This window comes from Seriola aureovittata, chromosome 13 (assembly GCF_021018895.1).
Source record: "Seriola aureovittata isolate HTS-2021-v1 ecotype China chromosome 13, ASM2101889v1, whole genome shotgun sequence".
Classification (NCBI taxonomy): Eukaryota; Metazoa; Chordata; class Actinopteri; order Carangiformes; family Carangidae; genus Seriola; species Seriola aureovittata.
The window spans coordinates 17,230,001-17,251,320 of NC_079376.1; the positions used below are offsets into that span (position 1 = coordinate 17,230,001).

The following is a 21,320-nucleotide window of genomic DNA, read 5'->3' on the forward strand; positions in this document are numbered from 1 at the left end:
CAGTGTTGCTACTCTACAGGTATCATCAGGACTGCAGGGTCTTCATACAACCAACACTGTAATAAAAGATGTTCTCTCATATGTGCTTTATAGGCTACAATCAGCTGTATTGAGCGACGGCTGCTTCAGAAATTGTTTGAACGTCAAAAGAGCAATTTAGTGAACTATCATGATCCCTTATATCACCTGGTGGCTTAACGCTGCCTCCAACAGCTTCTTCCTGTTGGATAGGTGACAGTACTGGTGCTCTACACCTTATATATATGTAGCTGCTTGGATACTCTTGCGTCTTCAGTGTGATGTGCAAAAAAAATTGATTCATATTTTTCAGCTATTAAGTGTAAAGACCTATTTGGCACTCACATGGCGCAAATTAGCACCGTGTGAAAATGGTTCTGAATATCACCTTAAAAAGATGCATCAAACCTGATTGTGTATGAAAATTAGCCCCAAGATGCCTCTTTTGGTATTGATTATCTTCTCTTTCTCTTGGAGGGACTACTAAAGAATCCCAGCTCTTACTCCTGTGTAATGAAACCATTTTAGCCTGTGTGTATTTGTGAGGAGAAACAAATAAGGATAATTATTGTCAACGGATCCTCTTTATCCTCAGTGCCGCGTCTGTCTCTGGAGAATCAACATGCTGCAGCCAGAGCCGGCTGGTCTGCTGGGACAATCAGCCTTGTCTTTTATGTTATTTATTTAAACCATGCAGCAGAGCACTCTCCAATTCCTATTACACTGCGGGGCCCAGCGTTGCCTCGGCCTCCAGAACAAAGCTCTGCATTTCAGGCTTGAAACCCTGTGCATTTGGGCCTACTGTTTCAAGCAGAAAAAAAAACAAAAAAAAAAAACAGAAAGGGTGAAAAGAGAAAAGATAGGAGAGGAGAAGAGGGAGAAAAAGGAGAAGAGAGACTGCAGCTGTGGGCGAGTACAGATCGAGTTCCATATTAATGTGTGCAAATTCCCCCGCTCCTGCTGACTAAGATTAGAAAAATTAATTTCATGGATGCAGAGACAATACTGATGTCATCAAGCGGAGAGGAGAGGAGCAGCGCGCTGTTAACTCCTCCCTGTCCGGCCTCCATGAGGAATGGATCACTCTTTAGCATCGGTTCATCACTTCATTTCACTGCCAGGATTCAAGCAAGTTAACTAAATACTAAATCCTGTCAACCAAACACAACACTTAGCCTAGACAGATCTTTTTTTTTTCTTCTTCTATTTTTTCACATCAATGTATCCCATTCTAAAAACAGAACTTGTTGTGTAAGTGTGTAGTGAAGTAACTGAGCTGTGTGCATGCTGGTGTTCCCTTGTGACTGCCGCATCGCTAAGAGGACCAAATTCAGTGAATTATGTCTTGAAACACAATCCCATCCTGCATCTCAGTACGCACGCCTTGTTAGTAAAAAAAAAAGTCTCGTAACGAATGACAGTGTGAAGAGTAGCACTGGTCCGCGGGGAGCTGGGTAGAGCCAAATTGCCTTTCCTCAGCCCGGTATGCCTGGATGGCACAGGCAGCTAGGCATGAAGGCTGGCTAGCAATGAGAAGTATGAAATCATCTGAGGAGAGAGAGGTGCAGGCAGTGACAGTCATAGAGGAGATTGGGGTGGCGGTGGGGGGGGGGGGGGGTGTATGCATACATACACAGTGTATGTTTGGCAGTGATGCTGTGAGTTGAGAAAGAAAGGCAGACAGAGAAAAGCCAGATAACAGGCTGTTGTTATGCGGCCGGCCAGCCTGCCTTTGTGTTTGGCGCAACGCACATAATCGGTCTCTCTCCTGCGTTGTCCTCAGAGCTGTTGATCGGTGTGCCCTCTGCGTTTGACACCAATATTTACACCACACACAAACACACTCACACTCGCACACACATACATACACATCAGAAACTCGCTCAGTGCTCAGAAACACACCAACCACTTCCAACCCCCTCCCATGTGCATCAGGAAAAGTTGCCGGGCGTTCGGTTCGTCACGGCCAGCACAAAGACGTCATTAAGAGAGGAGAAGGGAGGTGGGGGATGGGACAGAGGAGGGGAGCGGGGAGGGAGGAAGAGGGAGAAGGAGAAGGAGAGAGGCTGCTTCATCTGTCTCAAGTGAGATTGGGGTCGAAGGGTCACCGGAGCCCTTTTCCTTCGCCGAGACTGAGAGTGAAAGAAGCAGCGGGGATACACACACAAAAAAAAAAAACCCTCAATGACAAAACGAGATGCGCCTGACATGCCGGCGACACACCATTAGAGAATGAAAACAAATAGAATGCAATTGTCTGCAAACAGTAGAGGAAACACGTGTGGAAGAACAGAGAGTGCATATTTGCCAGTCAAACCTCCTGCTAGGATGCAGTTTTCTGAAGAAGACTGAATTTATTTAGATTTTCACCACTGTAATACAAGGAATAGGGAAGACTAACGGATTAAAAAAAGATAAACATGTACAGGTTCTAGTAAGGGGGGGGGGGGAAGACTTTTTTTAATGGGACATTTTGTAGTGTTGTTCAAGTCTGGTCAAAGATCAAAATTCTCCATTCTCTTCTAACACGCTGACTGTTTTTACATGTGCTGAGCATGTGTTTTCAAACCATATGACAAAATGCTTTCAGGAAATAGTGGAGGCACCTCTAGCAGGGCTGCTCGCCTATTTTCATAGAATCTGATACTGATGTAGAAGAGTGCAGGCCTTGCTACAATCCCAGTCTTTTCTTGTCTCTCAGTCCTGTGTTCTTCCTGCCTGCCGTGACCCTGGGACAGAGGAGAGCTGCCGAAAAAGCCCATTTCATCTGAGGGCCGTGGTGGAACGAGAGGAATGCGCTCCTCTCTAACTTCCCCAGCCCGCAGAACCCCATGGAGAGATGCTGTTACACAGCCAAATGAAAGAGAGAAAAAAAGGGGCAGGAGAGAGGAAAATAACAATAACTCCATCTGCCCCAAAGAGAAAGAACAGGCTATTTGAGTAAATGCACTGCCCTTTCGCTTCCCACGTCCCCCGTAGCCGAGCCAAAATGCTGGTATTAAATATGCAGCCTAGATTCCCCTCTTATTCAAGGAAATCACCACCTTTGCTAATGGAATGGTATTGGAGAGGAACTGCGTTTCTGCAGCTTGGATAATTATGAACGAGGTCCCGTATCACCAAGTGTGTTTATGAATTAGCTATGGTTATTCATGATATTGTGCTCAGAGTAGGGTGAAAATACATAAGTGAATACTAAGCGAGCAGACCAACAGAAACGATGCTAAAGGGTCCTGAGGGGGCTTTCTCTGCCATCCATTAGTCTTCCCTGTAAGGCAAAGCTTAACAAGCTCCTCAGGCTGGGAGGCTGCCCATTGAAGGGAGAGGGAGGAGAGTAAATTATGAATGTGAAAGCTCCATCTAAAGCAAGTCCACAATAAGTCCTCCTTGTTATTAAGCTCTTCTCCACCTGATTTTGTTTGGCGCTCCTGAAACAAAGGTGTAATATTCCAATTAAAAAAAAAAAGTATTTTAATCAAGGATAAATATTAATAAAAAAGCAAATGTACTGTATCTATAAAAAGCAAATAGTCAAACTAGGTCACACCTGTGGTGCGGTTAAAGAGCCTCCCCTGAAAACAAGGATTTACATTCACGCTGTTTGTTTTGGAGCACTGCCCAGTCCTCCGGGGTGGAACCATCCATATTTCTCCTGCGGGTGATCCATCACTTAAAAAAAAAAAAAAAGACACACAAAAACACAAATAACAAACAGATATCCTGACCTTCCTTCCTCAGGCGGATATTAAATACTCATTAAAAGTCACCTGAAACAATTTGAACCAAATTGATTTCATTATCGGACTCGGCACGACACACGAGGCCCCCACTTCTGATAGCTCAGCGGGAAATTTACAAAGTTAATTAGAAAAAAAATTGATTTTCATATAATTTTTTTCCCCCTCCGCTCGACCATCATAAAGTGACATGGAGAGGGGCCTGTTGGTGCGTGGCGCCGGCGATGTTTTCAGTGTGGATGCGAACACAGCAGGTTAGAGACTTGAATATTGTAACTGGGTTCCAGCTTTCCGTGGTAATTTAACAGTGTGTGTGTGTGTGTGTGGTTATGATAGATTGTGTAATAGCATGTTATGGTAGTGTTGTTCCCCTTTAAACCCCGCTGCACCAATATCTCTTCACCTCTTCACCTCCTGTATACATGCACTGAAACTCACTCCACCCCACTTTCTTTCTCCCCACACCTCCACATAGCAGCAGCAGACATGGCCTTAATTTTCTCCTGTAATGAATGTGAGCCTCCACTCTTCCACCCCACTGTGAAGGCTTCCCCAGAAATGGGCTCCTCAACCTGGGTTAGGGGCCCTGGAAATAGGCTTCCCTCCTCCCGCAGCCCCTCCAGGTCACCCTCTGGGAGGCCGCAGGCTCTGTGAGCCCAGGCCAGGCCTCCCATCTCCTGGGCCATGACTGGGAATCAATCACAGAAGCTGGCTGGGAACATGAGGTGGGGGAGCTGGGTCGATCAATGAGAGGCTCCAGGCCTGTGGGAGCCTTGATGCATGGCCTGACTGCACATACACAACCATGATTCACACTGAACTCCACCATTCACTCCTATTATTGCTAAGCCCTGGGGCAGCAATGTTTATGGTGGACTGGCTGTGCCAGACCATATGAATAACATATGACTGAGAAAATTGAGTGACATTTGCAACTAAAGGGCCTTAATTAAATTTGGATATGATCACGCTGAAAATAACTGTCTATATACATCCCTTTTAAGTCTTTTTTCATCTAAAAGTTGAACGTTTTCATTTGCCCCATCTGTTTTATTCTGAGAGAATAAAATGAAACTAAAGCTAAATCTTAATGCCATTAAATTCAGTACTTATTAAGACTGCAAACATCTACAGAATCTGTATCAGAGCAAGCTACTATGTGGCCAGAATAAGTACCCTGATCATGAGTTGTTTTACACAGTGAACCTTGACCGACCTTTTATGTTCAGGTTTTTATTAAAGGCCAGACATATTAAAGGGATGCACATATTTCCCAGGGGAGGCAGCAGATCTTTTGGCAGCAACACATAGATTTCACCATGTGTCCAAATCTGTGAAAGAAGGTGTGTGTGTGTGTGTGTGTGTGTGTGTGTGTGTGTGTGAGAGAGTAACCAATGTATGTATTCACCCATGAGGCAATGTTCGTGTGAACCAGTGTATATATATTTTACACATTGCGGCTGATAGTAAAAAAAATGATTTTGAAAACAATATGAGTAAACTATATTTGTGGATATGAATGTGTGTGCATGCACGAATGCACACACACACACACACACTGGTATATTAACCAACTGTAAATGCACGGCATGTCTGTGAATGTCTGCTAGTATCAGTAAAACATGTGTAGAAGTATTTTGTGCATGTGTGTGTGTGATCAGTGTGTACCATCTGTGTCCAGATGTTGTGTAGAGAGCAGGCTGCGTGGACAGCCAGACAGTTGGCAGGCCTTCTGACAGGCCTGTGTTCCTTATTGATAGAGGGATCACAGAGACAGAGGAGTCAGCCGTGCTCAGCTAGACCACAATATTGTCCTCTCTGCTGTTATTCATCCAGTCAGCCAGGAGAAAATGGGATGTTCTGAGCCAAGTTTATAGCTGTCAGATCTGGGCCAAATAGGAGTTGAATAGGTTTCAAACATTTGGAAAACAGCATGAGGGACGTTTGATTTGTCATACAGATGCAGCCAGATTCTTGTGCCAGAGCTAAAGAATTTCATTGTATTTCAAGTCTGACAAGGATTTTAATACAGATGACTTTAAAGCTGAACCTGACATGCACAGCCCAGTGCGTCGGGGTGAGCGGCGGCATGGGCCAACATGTTGGCAGAGTGGTTAGACTGGTTCCTGAGTGCTTATGGAGGTGAGACTGAAGCACGGTGCAGCATAACAGAAAATACTATCTAACTCTATCAACATGTTTACTTAATCTAGTAATCCCTTTGATCTACTCAGTGTTTACTACACCTCATGAGCTCAAATACATCAAATACTTTCGATATCAGAAGCCATTATCGTTAGTACAGATACAAATATATTATTAGAAAATGAAGTCAATTTGCCAAAACTACAATAATTTCTATTACTATGAAAATCAGAGCCTTTATATCTTGGGCCTCAACAATGTCACACATTACTTCAGTTTCTCCACTTTTTAGTCTCTATAAAAAGGCATCTGTTGACTTTGCTTAGTTTCCATTATTGCCTTGCAGATCTATCTCCCTGACCCCGCACCATGTGCCATCTTTCTTCCCGGGCTCCTGCCAGAGTTATGGAGCAGGGCCGATGTTTATGGAGGGCAGACCTTCTTCCCAAAGCTTTGATCCAGAAAGTTCTATAGCCTATAGTTTTGCAGGGGTCATCCAGGAGGAGCCATGTGGGCAAGCAGTGTGCGTAAGTGAAAGCACATTGAGCTGCTCGTTTTAAGCGGAGCCCCGGTGCGGAGGCTAGTGCAAAAGGGCCTTGGAGGATTTGAGGGGTTATAAGGTGCATGTTGGGTGTGTGCATTTGTCTGCGAAGACTATGTACTTGTGCGGGTGTGGGAAAGGAAGAGATACTCAGCACTAATCCATGAGAAAGAAACACACAAAAATGAAAACAAGTGCCAGAAAATAGTGAATCGAAGGCCGACCCAAAATTTCATCAGGCAATATAACGGCTTTCATATCTGTCATCTCTCTTTCATCAAACCCCTCCGTCCCCTATACAAATTATTCATGCCAGCAGCTAAATGTATTCAAACCATTCTGTTTACTTTATTACTCCACTTTTATTCTGCTCTTTTCCCCACATTTGTTTACAAGAATAAAAGCCTACTCTGACAGAATTATCCCTCTGCACAACAAAAATAAATCACAGCGCTTGCACACACATCATTCACATTCAAAGAGCACAGCTAAATTATAGATGGCCCCTTTCTCCCCAAATATGCATTTCATTAGCATTTCCTTCGCCTGTTGTCTTTTTTTTTTTTCCTTCTGCCCGCCTGTGCGCATGACCCACTGACGTGTGTGTGCATGTGTGTGTGTGTGTGTGTGTGTGTGTGTATATGTGTGTGTGGGGGGGGGTTGACTAGAGAATGGGAACAGACTTGCAGCAAAGCAGGACGCGTCCCCTTTCCCAAGCCTAATTTAGGATTCAATTACAATACTCTTTAAAAAGCGTCGACTTCGCAATTAATTATTTTAAGATTAGCCTGACAGTAATGGGCCTCCCACCGACGCCAGCCAGCACAAGACTGGCCGCCTGCACCCCAGGACCACTCTGTCTCTCCACATATATATACACACCTTTCGCTTTCTTTCTTCATCCCCTTCATTCTCTACCTCTCCCCTTCACACTTTTAGCCTGCCTTCTCTCCATCTTCCTCTCCTGAGGAAGCAAGAGATAAATCTTTCTCCTCCTCACCTTCATCTCCCTCCCTCTGTCCTTTCTTTTTTCCTACCTCCACTCACCGCTGCATTAGACTTTCTTTCTTGTTGTTTTTCCCTTTCGTTATTTTGTGTCAAGCTCTGATCTCCTTGGTGGTTGCCGCAGAATTGATATTGCTTCAGTATGGCGGACTGCTTTTTACGAGCCACAAGGGCCTTCTCCCACGTCCTCCTGCGTCCCCAGGAAACACTGACGGATGAGCCCCGTGACAATGTGCACACGCACGTTAACACTTGCACTCATACATACATGTGCATACACAACCGTCTGTCACCGCTGCTGCCAGGCGTAAGCGAAAAAACACCACCGCCGTCCTCCGCCCGCTTTGATTGGAGCCAAGCGAAGCATTTTTTCTCCCCCTTCTTCTCTGCAGCTGCTTTTTTTTTTTCTTTCCTTGTTTCGGAAATGAATGTCATCATCCATCCCCTTCCTCTCTCCGCTGCAAGTCCACCCCCCCCCACCCCCCCCCCCCCCCACCCCCCGGGCAAACCTCAGCCGAAGCCCCCGATTCTGTTTATTTAAATATTTGATATGTAAGCTGTCATAAAATAAATGTCAGAAGAGGGAAAGGGAATGGATATGTGTGGTGTGGGGAAAGAGGCCATTATGGGTAATGGTTTCTGATGTATGCCACGGCCCTCACAGTGTAACCCCCCCCCCCTTCTCCAACCCCACCTTACAGACAAACCTGCACATGATGAAGCCGAGACACACTGAAGCAACAGGGGAATAGATGAGGCGGGGGCATGTACAATCTGAATGTGTGTGTTGTGTGTCTGTGTGCAACAGCTACACATGCAGTGACACACTTGTTCGGCTAGCGATATGGAAAATAGGCCCTCCCATGCACAATTGACTTCTAATACATTGTATACTCCTCAAACCATCCATTTACCAGGCATTGCAATTTCAGGGGCCCTGAAAGCAGCACTTTGCAAGCACTTTGCAAAATACCTTAAAAAAATCTCCAGCCTTTACAAATGCTCTATCTCACTAACTGCCAGTTCTTACATGTCTGTTAAAGTGTCAACACAGCGTTCACTGGTATATTGAACATTTCTTTATTGACTTGCCAGGATTTCCATGCTGGACACAAGACCCGGTGCTACCTACTGTTTAAACACCCTGCCGCCAATAACATTACAAACACGCACACGTCTCTCCGAATGCGTGCACACGTGTAAGTCTCCCAGCTAGTGGCACCCAAAGGATTACACGGCTGTGACAATTTCACCCAAGAACTGATAAAAAAAAAAAACGAAGGTAGGCGGGGTGAATAAATCAAGCGCAGCTGCTGAGAAAGCGAGAGACAGAGGGAGAGAGAGAGAGAAAGAAAAACTCTTGGTGAACAACCTTGAATTTCTCCTTGATGCAGAGATGCTAAAATATTGCAGATCAGCACAAAAAATCCTAATTAAGAACAAAAATCATCACAAAACGTTCATTAGCGCTGATGGTATATCGGCTTGGCATTTCAGGGCCTTTTATTCTCAGACCTTTGCCTAACAAGCTCCCTGGCCACACCAAAGGGGTGAGGGAGGGGGGAGTGACATCACACCAGGGTCAAAAGTCAAAGAGGTGTTGCCGGCTGTTGACCTCTGTCACCTCTAAATGCTCAAAAGTGCCGGATCCCCCTGTGTTTTTCCCCATCGGTCAGCACACAGGAATGTCTGAAAGGAGCTTTGCCTTATAATGTACATGTAAAACACACATACATCGTAAACGTCTGTAGGCTTAATACTCATATTCACTCATATAAAAAAAAAATCATAACACCGACTACATATACACACACACACGCCTATATTCAACCACTACACATTCTCACATACATTGTTGATACAACTATAACTCTCTCCCACTAAAGAAAATACACACCTCTCTATTACATTAATACACACACCTATAATCACCTCCGCTAACTCACACCTCATGTACTCATGCACACCTTCCCTCATACACACTGTTTCTGCGCGTATATACCTAAATCTCCTCCACACACACGCCCCCTACACCCCTCTGCCCCCTTCAGAGTCCGGGTCAGGGTGCCCTCCAGAGCGCTTCGCCCTCTCCGCTGTTAATTACCACTAATTGGCCCCGCTCGTTTTTTCCCCCTGCCATAATGGAACCATTCATCTTTACTACTTAATGAGTAGGCACTGTAGTCACCAGCCAAGGTCACCCACAACTAGCATCCAAAAGACAGAGAGAAAGAGATTTGGAAACAATTGGGGGAAAAGAAAACGAGGCGAGACAGAACAGTAGAGAGAGATGGAGGGGTTGTTTATGCTTTAAACAACCAGAGGAGAAAATGTGAATTTGCAGAAGTTTCCACACATGACTCTGCCTTTTGGAATGTGGCCAATGTGAAAAAAAAAAAAAAAAAAGGTTGAGAAATGTCTGGGAGCTGTGGGAGTCTGCAGTGTCCAACACAAACCACAACACACACAGGGAATTTCCAAAGACAGACTAATTAAAGTGCCTGTTATGCGAGTGAAAACAATGGATCCCTCAAAACAATGCTGAAAGCGCAGTCTCGCACAGTCAAACCGAGCTGTAAATATAAAATGTATTTTTCAAAATGCAGAGAGAGCCTCTTCACTGGCTTATGCACACATAATTATCAAAACAATCACTGCGAGTGTCGGCACAGACTCCAGCCCCAGCGGGTGAGAGGGCAACATGTTAGCCACCTCAACTACCATAAAACATCTAATTAACACTGAATGCTTTAAATATTAGTCCAGTGGCTGCTTTGTATTAATTTCTGTGGTGATTCTCTAAAGAATGCAAGTAACTCCTGGAAAAATTGGCCTTATGACTTAAGAAAATAACAAATACAACTAAGTTTGCTGCAAAATTGTGGAGATTTTGATAATGAAACACCCGGAAAATATATTCTCAAACTCTCATACTAACACAGTAGTAAATCTGGCATTCAGAATAAAATTTAACCACAACCTTCTCATCAGGAAAAAATAAAATCAAACTTTACAGGAGGATCTACATTAGTCTGATTCCAATAAACTCTTGCCAAATCTACTACTACCCACTGAATTATTAGAACTTTTCACAGTACACAGCAAAGTGTTTGCACGTGCACCCAGCAGCCAGCACATCAGACAAGACAACAACATCTTTTCTATTTTCTACCTGTGTGAGCAATGTAAGCTGCCAGACTCAGGTAGAGTAGAGGAATGCTTCACGTTCAAGCATCATAATTTGTCCTGGCGAGTAATGCCAAAATCTGACAACCAGCCATCGTCCTTGGAAACATCTTTCCGTCAGACAAGTCACATTGCGTCGTAGTTCTTCCATTCAGTCTCATGCAGCGTAGCGGAAGCAGGAACAGTCATGTGCTCCTGCAGCACTGTGGCGATCGGCCTGCACGGCAATGTTTGTAAATGGGACAGTTGTCTATGGATTATGTTAATGTGGTATTCCACACTCCCCTCTGGCATGTGTCTGACATTACAGTAACCTTTGCATGTTTAGCCAACAGTAACTATGGCTGTTCATTGAGTAGGGAGACGCACACGCGTGCTTGCACTTAGAAACACATGGAGACACACTGGCACAGTTGCACAGGGAGATTAACTGTGCACAGCAAACACCTGCTCTTGCAAACCGCGTTGATGTCCTTTGGAAGAATTAACATCTTAAAGAAATAAGACATTTAAACTCCAGAATAAAGTTCACTTGTGTTGTCGATAACTAATCCAGTTCATCCGGTTTGTGTCAGAGGGGTGGCTGGAATGTCGAACACAAGTTTGGCCATATCAGAGGTGTGTAATGCAAGAAAATGAGAGAAATACCAAGACTAAATATCTCTACTCCACATCCACTGCAACACATTAAAACTAAATTTCTAACAAAACATCTACTCCCACATACAGTTTCTCCAGTGACCAGTGTCAACTATGCATATGTGTGTATGTTAGTGTGTGTCTATAAATGTGTATGTCTTTGGAAGAGGATGTGGTGTGAAGTTGTTTCCTAAATTGCTGTGATAAAATTGATCTAAATGAGTAGCGTTAAGCCAGGAGTGACCACGAGTGTCCTGCCGTGACTGGTGTCTATAAATCAACAATATATCCACACACCAGCTCTGTTCACACACACACACACACACACACACACACACACACACACACACACACACACACACACACACACACACACACACACACACAGCTGTAATGGACAATCCTAGCATTGGTAGGAAAGAAAGAAGATGAAAGGAACATGTTGTGGCTGGGAAAAATACATGGTTGACCAGTCAACACAAAAGACAGAGAAAGATGTGCACACATAAGTGTTTGTTTAAGTGTATGTGTGTGAGAGAAAGAAGAGGATGAAGAAGAAAAAAAAAACTGAAGTGGGACTCGAAGAGAAAAAGAAACGACCCGGAGAAGCAGACAAAACTCATTAACAGAAACTCGGTGCGTTGTCCGTGTCCCATCGTTTTTCTATTTTTGTCTCTCTGTGCTTCACAAACAACAGACAGCACCTTGCTGGTGCTGTTTGGTTGTATTTTTTTTTTTTTTTTTGTAGCTGAGCAAATTGTCCCACCGTGCCAACGCTGATTAGGATCAACTCAAACCAAACAGCAAGACGTGTAACTGGAGTGCACAGTCTACAGTCTGGAAACAGAGAGGAGTGCAGAGGCTTTGATGTGTAAAGTGACAGATGATGGTGATGATGATGATCATGTTGATGATGATGATGATTTTCTCACAGGCTGGTGAGAGGATGGGAGGATGGTGACGGCACGCAGTTCATGTGTAGTCACACACACACACACACACACACACACACGTCGACTGTATAGATTACATGCATTTACATTTTTATCACTGATGTGACCAAAGATGCAAGATTATGCAGCAGGTTGTTGATTTTTTTGCAGCACACTGTGAGAACCAAACAATGAAAAAAAAGTACTTAAGTGTTAATGACATCCAAATGTGAGTTACATATTGTTACATGCTGTAATAATAAACACAGCTAATGAAACAGAAACCACTTAAAAATGATGTCTTTTTACAGTAAATAAAAAGACAGTAGCCTGAATTTACAAAACAAGGAAAATCTGTGATTGGATTTGCATCTAAAAATACTTTCACCCTCACCTCTAAGTTTTATTTGAAATGTGCTCATTTTGTTATTGGTTCTTTTTGCTCAAGGTTAGCAGAAATTCTAATAATATATAATAATACAAAGCCTTAATGGAAAATATTGTGCTGCAAAAATCTTCTAAATTCATATAAATAAATAAAACTCCCAGGATAATCTGCCAATTATCCTCTTCTCTTCCCTTTTGTATAGCTGAACTGTCGGACCATTAGTTCTATTATACAAAGAGGAAAGCGGTGGAGAGTTTGGTTGGATCTTAAAAATGTCACGCTGTGTCTTTGAATTGGAATTAATTGCTGCAATCACAAAATTGCTCATTTCTGGAGGGGCTGACCCGTATGCTTCCCATTTCCTCCACTGCTGGCCAGAGAGGACACAAGGGAACAAGGGAAGGCAGCAGTTATGGTAGTAGATCTGTTCAGTATAGCGTATAAATATTCAATAGGATATGTTGGTTGTCTAAATACCTCTGAACTGACTGCTGATCCCTTGGGAGACCTAGCTAGCTACTGAGAGCCAGGGACACAGAGGCAGATAAAAGAGGAGGGACTGTATTTAAAAAGAAAACAGAAAACAAAAAGAGAGGGCTGCAAAAGTGAAAACAATATGTACAGAGAACCTTCTGTTTAGTAAAGTATACTTTAACTTCCATACGTTTATTTAGAAAATACTCAAAGAAGGAAAGAAAGAAAGATCACCCCTCCTTTGGGATGAGAAGGAGGAGGGGATCCCTCCATTCAGCAGCTCCACGTGGCTAATTAGCATATGTGAAGGTCAGGGTGCTGGCTGTCGAGGGGTGGGGGGGGAGTTTGGGGCACCACCATAGCACCCACCGCCATGCGCTCTGGCACTCTGCCAGCCACACACACACACTAGTAAGTGAGGAAACCCAATATATTTGTGTATGTGTGTGTGTGTATATGTGTGGGTGGGGGAGGGCTTTTGGGGAGGGGGAGCCCAACAACTCGTAAATACTTCTTTTTCCTTGCATCGTTCACAAGGCTGAAGCAGGGTGAGATCCAGAGGGAGAGGATTTTAACTAGGCTGACATTTGCCAGAGTTCAGATCCTGATTTTTTTTTTCTCTCTCTCTCTCTCTCTCTCTCTCTCTCTCTCTCTCTCTCTCTCTCTCTCTCTCTCTCTCTCTCTCTCTCTCTCTCTCTCTCTCTCTCTCTCTCTCTCTCTCTCTCTCTCTCTCTCTCTCTCTCTCTCTCTCTCTCTCTCTCTCTCTCTCTCTCTCTCTCTCTCTCTCTCTCTCTCTCTCTCTCTCTCTCTCTCAGCCAGGCCCATTCCTGAGAAGTCAGCAGCCCTCCATGTGACTCACTTCAAATATCGCCTACATTTCTACATCTGTGGCCTTCCTATACTCCCCCCGTCTCTGCTCACACAAAGAAGACAGCAACTAAGTCTCCATGCAAGTATGTTTTTGTAAATCATGACCCTATGAGATGAAAGAGACAAATGAAGTTTCAATAAAATCAACATACAAAAAACATGAACCCACCGAAGTTACACTTGTTTGTGTTCAATGTGTTTTTTGTTGTTTTTTTTAAATGTTGTAATACATAAATATTAGCGGAAGTGCATTTGTTGAATAAATAATGACAAAAGCAAAACATCTGCTGCGATATAAAGCTTTGCATCCACGTTGAATTTGTGATTTACATGATTGTTGTAATACTGACAAGAGCTTTTCTTTGTTTTAGTGTTCAGGCTACATGAAATACAGTCAGTATAAGCTTGCAGTTTAGAACAATATCAATATGCCCAGCACTGTTAAATTATTGAAGACTTCATTTTTGCTGGTATGTGTAACTGTGAACAAAATCAGAGAAGCATGTTTATTCAGTTTAACTCGGCTGATACGGGAGGGAGGGAACAGTAATTTGCAATTTGTTTGCTGTGACGTTTTTTAAAGTTTTCTTTGTTTTTGATGGACTCATGGCTGTAAAAGAAAGAAACTATTGGCAGTAGTTGTTAGGTGCTGTATCTATAGCTCATCTATAGTTGCATCTGATCCAATAAAACCTGAGATAAATCCCACAAATCTCAGAATGCCAGAGGATGGCTCTAGTTTTCATAAATGGTCATCCTCAGTAGAATCCACCTCTGCTGACATAGACTAAATAAGGTTGAGAAATGAAATTGAAATGACAATCAAATCAAACCCAAAAGGCTTTGCACTACCTCAGCCACACGGAAAAGTCAAATTTTCCCAAATGAACAATTAACTTTCTTCCCCCAAAATTGCTTTGGTTTTGATTTTTCTGCTAACTCCTGACACCGACACTTTGGATAAGACAGAGCTGAGAAACAGCTGACACCAAATCAGCGCCTGCATGCAGTAATTAAATCCTTTCTTCAGGGCGTTTACACATCAACCTTTGACTCCAGGGGATGTTGTTAGTGCACAGTGGGGCCAGGCAGAAAAACTACAATTATCTTATTAGCCAGCTAATAATACATGAGCTTATGTCCAGTGATGTAACTGGACAGTTAAAATTTTCATTATTATTATTTTTTTAAATCAGAATTAAATGGCGTCTTGTGGAAACCACATGCAGACCAGGGATAACATGCGCCTGCCAATTACCTAAGCAGGCTCTGTGTTTCATCCAAGGAAGATGAAAAACGCTGCACGGGGTCCTTATCGGACGCAACAGAGTAAATTGAAATTTCACTCTAGTGCTGCTAATCAGCACTGTGCTGGCTGGCCAAGACAGAGATGTAAACAAAACAACATAAACAAACGACTGACGGGAGGTGGCAGAGAGTGGGCGAGAGAGAGGCACATTGTGAGAGGGGCGGGGTTGAGGTTGGACTGCTTAGTGCTGACGAAGGGGCTTAGCCTGCTCCTGCCTGTGAACACACTCACACATACACACAAACAGAGAGAAGGAACACACACTCAAGGACACACATGAGCACAAATATTAAACACACACCCAGAATAAAGAGAAGCACCCAAACACACACACACACACACACCTGCGTGCCCATTTCCTGACCAGACCCCATGGGCTGTCTGTCCGATGGAGAACATGCACCATAAATTAAATTCCAGCAGCCACAGTCAGGCCCATCACTATGCACAAGGCTCCCTGAGATAGCCGCATAATACAATGTGACATTGATGCATAGCTCCCATTATAAACTCTTTGTTCGTATCACACTAATAATTCATAAGAGAGAAATGTAAACAGTATGCACTGGAGAGCACTGCGAAGCAGGGATCATTTCAAGGTAAGCACATTACCAAGGATGGGATTGGGTCTCGTCTTTGATATGTAGAACTACTGAGCTTTGATTCCAATTCTAAAGAAAACAAAGGCAAAACACTGAGCATAATAGTGATAAATTAGTAGAAACTGTACTGTAGATATCCATTCATTTTTGTTTTATTAGGTCAGATTTTAAATGAGTTGCTGCTGTAATTATCTAAGCAACAACACTCTATTTCCAACTTGCTAGGCCCTCATTATTATCTACTAATTACTTTTATTGTTCTGTGTGCGTGTTGTGTTTGTTCTGATTAGTGGATAACAGACGGATCCTTGTTACACATATAGGATGAGACAGAAAATGCTGTTTGATTTATGAAATAAACTTAAATAAGTCATTTGGATTGCACATATGCCGTTATATTATTGCCATAGGTAGATGCTGTACGTGAGGAAGAAAAACACATGCTGAGTAGGAATGGCCTGGATTTAAAGCAGCTGAAGTGCAGACAAACATTCACGCAGAAGGTCACAAACTAAACACTGAATATTGTTCTGTTTTCCCTCAATCAAATAGGCCATGGTAATTTGAAAAACTAGGACAATGTCATTGTGATGAGAGCAGATTCAACACACACCTAAATATCTCATGTATCTCTGATGTGTGCACACACACAACATATATACACACACACACACACACACACACACACACACACAGTGGTGGGGCTCTGTCTTCATTTTGGTGAGTGGCCAGACAAGTGAGCGTGAGGGGGGGAGACAGCAGTGTAAATGAGGTGCACTCGTTTCGCTCACAGCTTGCTCCTGAAGAGAGGCAGTGGGGAGGGAAATTGAATTTGAAAGAGGGGAAACTGTGCCAACAGGTGACAGAGGCGTGCTCCGACCAAACGCACTCTGAAGTGAAGCGCAGTCATATCACGGGGCCAATTTGGAGGCAGTATTATGCACTACACCGCTCGCCTTTCTCACACAGCCTGTCAGTGCACAGGAGAGCAGTGCTGCTGCTCCAAATATGAATTAAACATAGGTCTTTTGTAGCGTGAATATACTGCTGCTGAAATGTTGGTCGAGTCAAGAAAAAACACAGTAGCACATGCACTTATTCCTAAAGTGGAGAACTGAAAAAAGAAAAGAAAAAAAAAAAAACAGAGATTTGCGGCATAAAATCTTAAATGTAAGATTTGTTTTAGGGGCTGGTTTGTTGGAATAATTATTGGCACTAACAATACATGAGTTTGGCTCATATAAGCTGTATGCTCTGACTGAAGGATTCATTAAAATGACTTTAATAAATATGTATATTTAATACCAAATACACACAACCGCTAATAATTATTGTAATAAGGAGTGAGATTACTGTAGGTTTCCGGTGACCATCTTATCAGCACGTAATTTGCTACAATCAATACCACAGCAAACCCTCCCACGCCATAACATTCACTTCATTTTCCCAGCATACAACGCAAATTGCCTTTGATTGAAACAATGTAGGCTAATGAACTGCTTTTGTTTTGTGAGAGGCAGACAGTATAAGCTATGCTCAACCACCTAGCCCTCCAGTCGTCCAGATGTGCCATCCAGCAGTGCGCATAATATAGTGCGTCAAAAACAACTGCAGAATGACGGCTCTTATGGAGAAACACTGTGGAGTCTTGGTCCAGAGTTCTGAACTGGCAGCAACTCGCTCCCCTGGCTGCAGAACTGCACACTATTGACAACACAATTAGAGAAGTATTTCAGCACAGGGTTCGGGAACACCCAGGAACTCTTGATTGCAGTCCCTCAAAACAGAAGGAGGACTAGTTGAATAATTAGTAACACTTGCTTCCTTTCCTCCATTGTTGCAGCTTGAGTGCCCTCCAGCAAGGCATTCAACCCCAGCTGCTGCAGTGCCCAACAGTAAAAGTCAGCTTCAGGGGTTATTATGTAAAACTGTGGTTAACTGTGAATAAGGGAGCTGCAGGAACAAGTGTTTCCTTATATTCCAAAATGTTAGAGCACAAACAATTTCGTAATGCTTTAACATCATATGTGCATTCTGAATCTGTATCAAACAGAACAAACAAAACTGAAATATCTTCACTGTATAAAAAGTAATTTAAGATCTCCAATTTAACCCTACATTAAAACACATTATTATTTTTCATTGAGAGCTGACACTGCAGTGTTTTTGTATGTCTGGATGTCTGTTCAGTGAGGAAAAATTATGAGAATAATTATAAGGAGCAGCCTAAACCTTCATAAAACTTCAATTATTGCGTTGGATGGCCTCCAAGTCTGGAGTATTCCCATAAGACGTGAATGCAGCATCACAACAGCGCCATGGCCAAAGATCCCTGCAAGAATGCTCCTCTTTTTTCCCGAAGTGCAGTCTGCCCAGCGGGGCCACGGGGAGCCAATCAGATGGCAGACTGGGTGTCAACTGTGAGCCAGGAGTACGGAGAGCTTTTAGCCAGTTTACCTCCACTATTCAAATTCTGAGCAGAGCTGCATGGGAATAAACGAGGCGCACAGAAGCGCTCCGGCTCGACACGGAGCGCACTGAGAGGGACGTGCCGACTTTGCACGGCCGCAGTGTCCGCTTGATTTTTCAAATCGGTTAAAAAAAAAAAAAAAAAAAAAAGTCAGGCGATTGGTAGTGTTATGGTACGTTAGCGTTTCTCTTGAGTATTCATGTGCATTTTCTATAGCAATATTTTACTTTGTTCGACGAGCGCCTCGAATAGGCTACAACACGTCCTCTAAACAGGGCGTTTCGCAACGTGTCTGACACCACGTCGGCAGAGAGGTGAATCTGCCCAACATGAATATTATTTTTTAGTCCACTAAAACTAAAAATGAAACAATACGGAGAACACACAACTGAAATATCAACTACTGAAATGTGGTGACAGAAACACACCCTCTGATGCAGCCTTTTAATTATTTTAAGCTAATTAAAATGGCCTTATCAATGAAGCTTCTTTTTTAATAAATAAATGCGAGGTCTCTTTCTGTCAAACTAAAACTCATGTAGGTCTAATATTTGACACGTTTACACAAGTCAGAATTATGTAGCCAGCCTGTAATGGCTTTTCTTCTGCATATAAATGGCTTGGTAAAATATTAACCCACGTTATTTTTCGAATAATTCACGTACAAACTTCAGTACATACTGGACGTTGTCCCAGGTACACCGACTGTTTTTGTCAACACACACAGACACACAGACACAACACCTGGTAATTATGAGTGACATATCAGCGCTGGGAAACTCAAGTTCACTGATGCGCCTGACTGAAGTTCCCAAAAACTCACCTGCGTCCTGCCGAGGCCTGGCACTCCGTTTCCCGGGCTCATTGAGTGAGGGTGGTTTCTCTGCTGTCCTCCCCAGACGTGAGCCGAGGCTGCTCCGTACTGGGCCCCCACATCTTTCCCCAGGCCCATACCGGCTTGCTGCTGCGCCGTGGGGCCACTGTAGTCTTGATAGGCACCGCCATAACCCCGCATCATGGGGCTGGGGGACGTCAGCAGCTGGTTGAGGGTCGGGGTGGCCCCTGAAGGATGCTGTTGCTGCTGAGTTTGTCCCGGGAACCTCTGAAAGCCACCCGAACCAGCTCCCAGTGGAGACTTGCCGTGGCTTGTTGAGGAGTTGCTGCCCATCATCATGTTCCCTGGTTGCCGGCATCCAGAGGGGCCCATCATCCCGTAGGCCCCGCCGCCGTAGCCCGCCCGGTACGCCGGGTATTGGTTGTACTGGCTGTTGTGGAACCCCGCTTCGTGGGAGTTCTCCATGCTGTTATGCGCCGAGGAGTGCGTTATCCCCATCCCACCGCTTTGTTGCTGCTGTCCGCCATGTTGCTCATAACAGGGCCTTGGAGTATAATAGTTGTTATTAAACTCTGAGTTGTTAGTAGTTGGCCCCAAGTTAGAATGTTCGTACCTGGTACTCGTCATCCTCTCCGCGGGTTTACAGGTGAGGTCCCCCTCACCTTTCCCTGGCATGTGCTGCTGCTGTGGCTCCCCGTGCCCCCCCAACAGGTTCTCTTTGCCTCCGTGGTGTTGGTGATCCATACCCCTGTCCCCCCGAGGCCCCTGGCCGTTGTTATTGGCGGTGTTATTACTTTGGATCTGTCGCTGCTGATGTGGCGCAAATTGGCCGAATTGCGGCGGCTGCTGCTGCTGAGGCAGCGGTTGGGACTGAGGGGAATCTCCGCTCCCCACACATTTCAGCTTGTGGTTCGCGATCAAACCCGTTTCCATCGAGGAAGTGGTTGAATTAGTCGACGCCGAGGCGGACGTAAGGTTATTCCCATCCTTGTCGTGGCCGTCCGGAGCGTTGTGAGTCGTGGAAGTTGAATGGACCATGTTGAGCTCGTTTCGGCGGTGATGGTCTACATTATTCAGAGTCCCATCTCCGGCACCCAGCATCGGTCCAGTTCGCTGTACGGTCCCTCCTCCTCCGCCTCCTCCGGATTTCCCCGAATTGAGCTCCCGACCCAAACCGCTGGATAATTTCTTATTTTTGTTATTAGTTCTGGTCGGAGCCGATGCCACTTGCGCAGCCATGGTCACTCCAACATCTCAGCGCGCAGTGACAGCAAGCTCCGACCAGCCTTGCACACAGAAAATGATACAAGAGGGGAAGAAAAACACAAGCTGGGTGGTGAAAAATATATTCAGTGGAAAAGCAAGCTTTGTTCTAGCGCTGGTGTTGCTGTTGTTGTCGTGAAATGGTGCGTCAGTGAGGCTTCATGTTGAGAGTTTCTCTGCCAGGTTTAAACGAAACTTTTTTTTCTTCCCCCCTCCGCCTCTCCTCCATCCCGGTTCTCGGTAATATGTAGCAGCGTCTCCCGGAGCCCTTGTGGCCCAGCATGGCATGAGAGAGAGCGGGCTCTACCAGCTTATCCACCTCCAGGGCTCCGGCGCGCCTCACATGGAAAATCCGGACTGGAGTAGCGAGCCATAACGCACACTGCATTTTGTTTCTGTTTTTTTTACGATGATTTGCAGGCTGGTTTTACAATAAAAAAAGATATACTGACGTGGCAGCATCTTGACATGACACACATTCCCTTATTTTCAGAATAACATCGAGATTTCGTTCAATAACTGCGTGTCAGGCGGACAAGGACTGGCTCCTTCCCTTGAGTTTAAGGTGCATTTTATTTTTCAAACAACCAATAACCGGAAAAATGTTGTGATTCCTAAATTACGCACGGACGCTGTTCCTCCGCTGCGCACAGATCCTTCAAATAAACGCACCACAAGATGTTAACTTTGCGCGAGCGAGTTTCTACGCAATTATCCAGATCTGATTTTCCCTCTTCCCACCATCTCTGTCCCTCGGCTCAAGCCAGTTCTCTGCAGCTCTGACAGGAGTTGGACACGCAACCACAAGCTGTGCGCAATAATGTTGCCATCGGAATAAGAATGTAATCACACTTTATAGCAGCTATAATGTTGTAATATCTGTAAGCACAGAGTTCATCCACTACG

At 44.2% G+C, this 21,320-nt stretch overlaps 1 protein-coding gene across 1 annotated transcript in view; it reads right to left on the reverse strand.

Annotated features, from left to right (window-relative positions):
- Nucleotides 1-21,040, reverse strand: part of LOC130179805 (AT-rich interactive domain-containing protein 1B-like) — a 174,365-nt gene extending 153,325 nt beyond the window's left edge. Inside the window, exon 1 of the mRNA XM_056392867.1 lies at nucleotides 19,140-21,040. Within this exon, the coding sequence (XP_056248842.1) occupies nucleotides 19,140-20,390 (1,251 nt within the window). The 5' untranslated portion in view covers nucleotides 20,391-21,040. The remainder of the gene's footprint in view (nucleotides 1-19,139) is intronic.
- Between the last annotated feature and the right edge of the window lie 280 nt (nucleotides 21,041-21,320).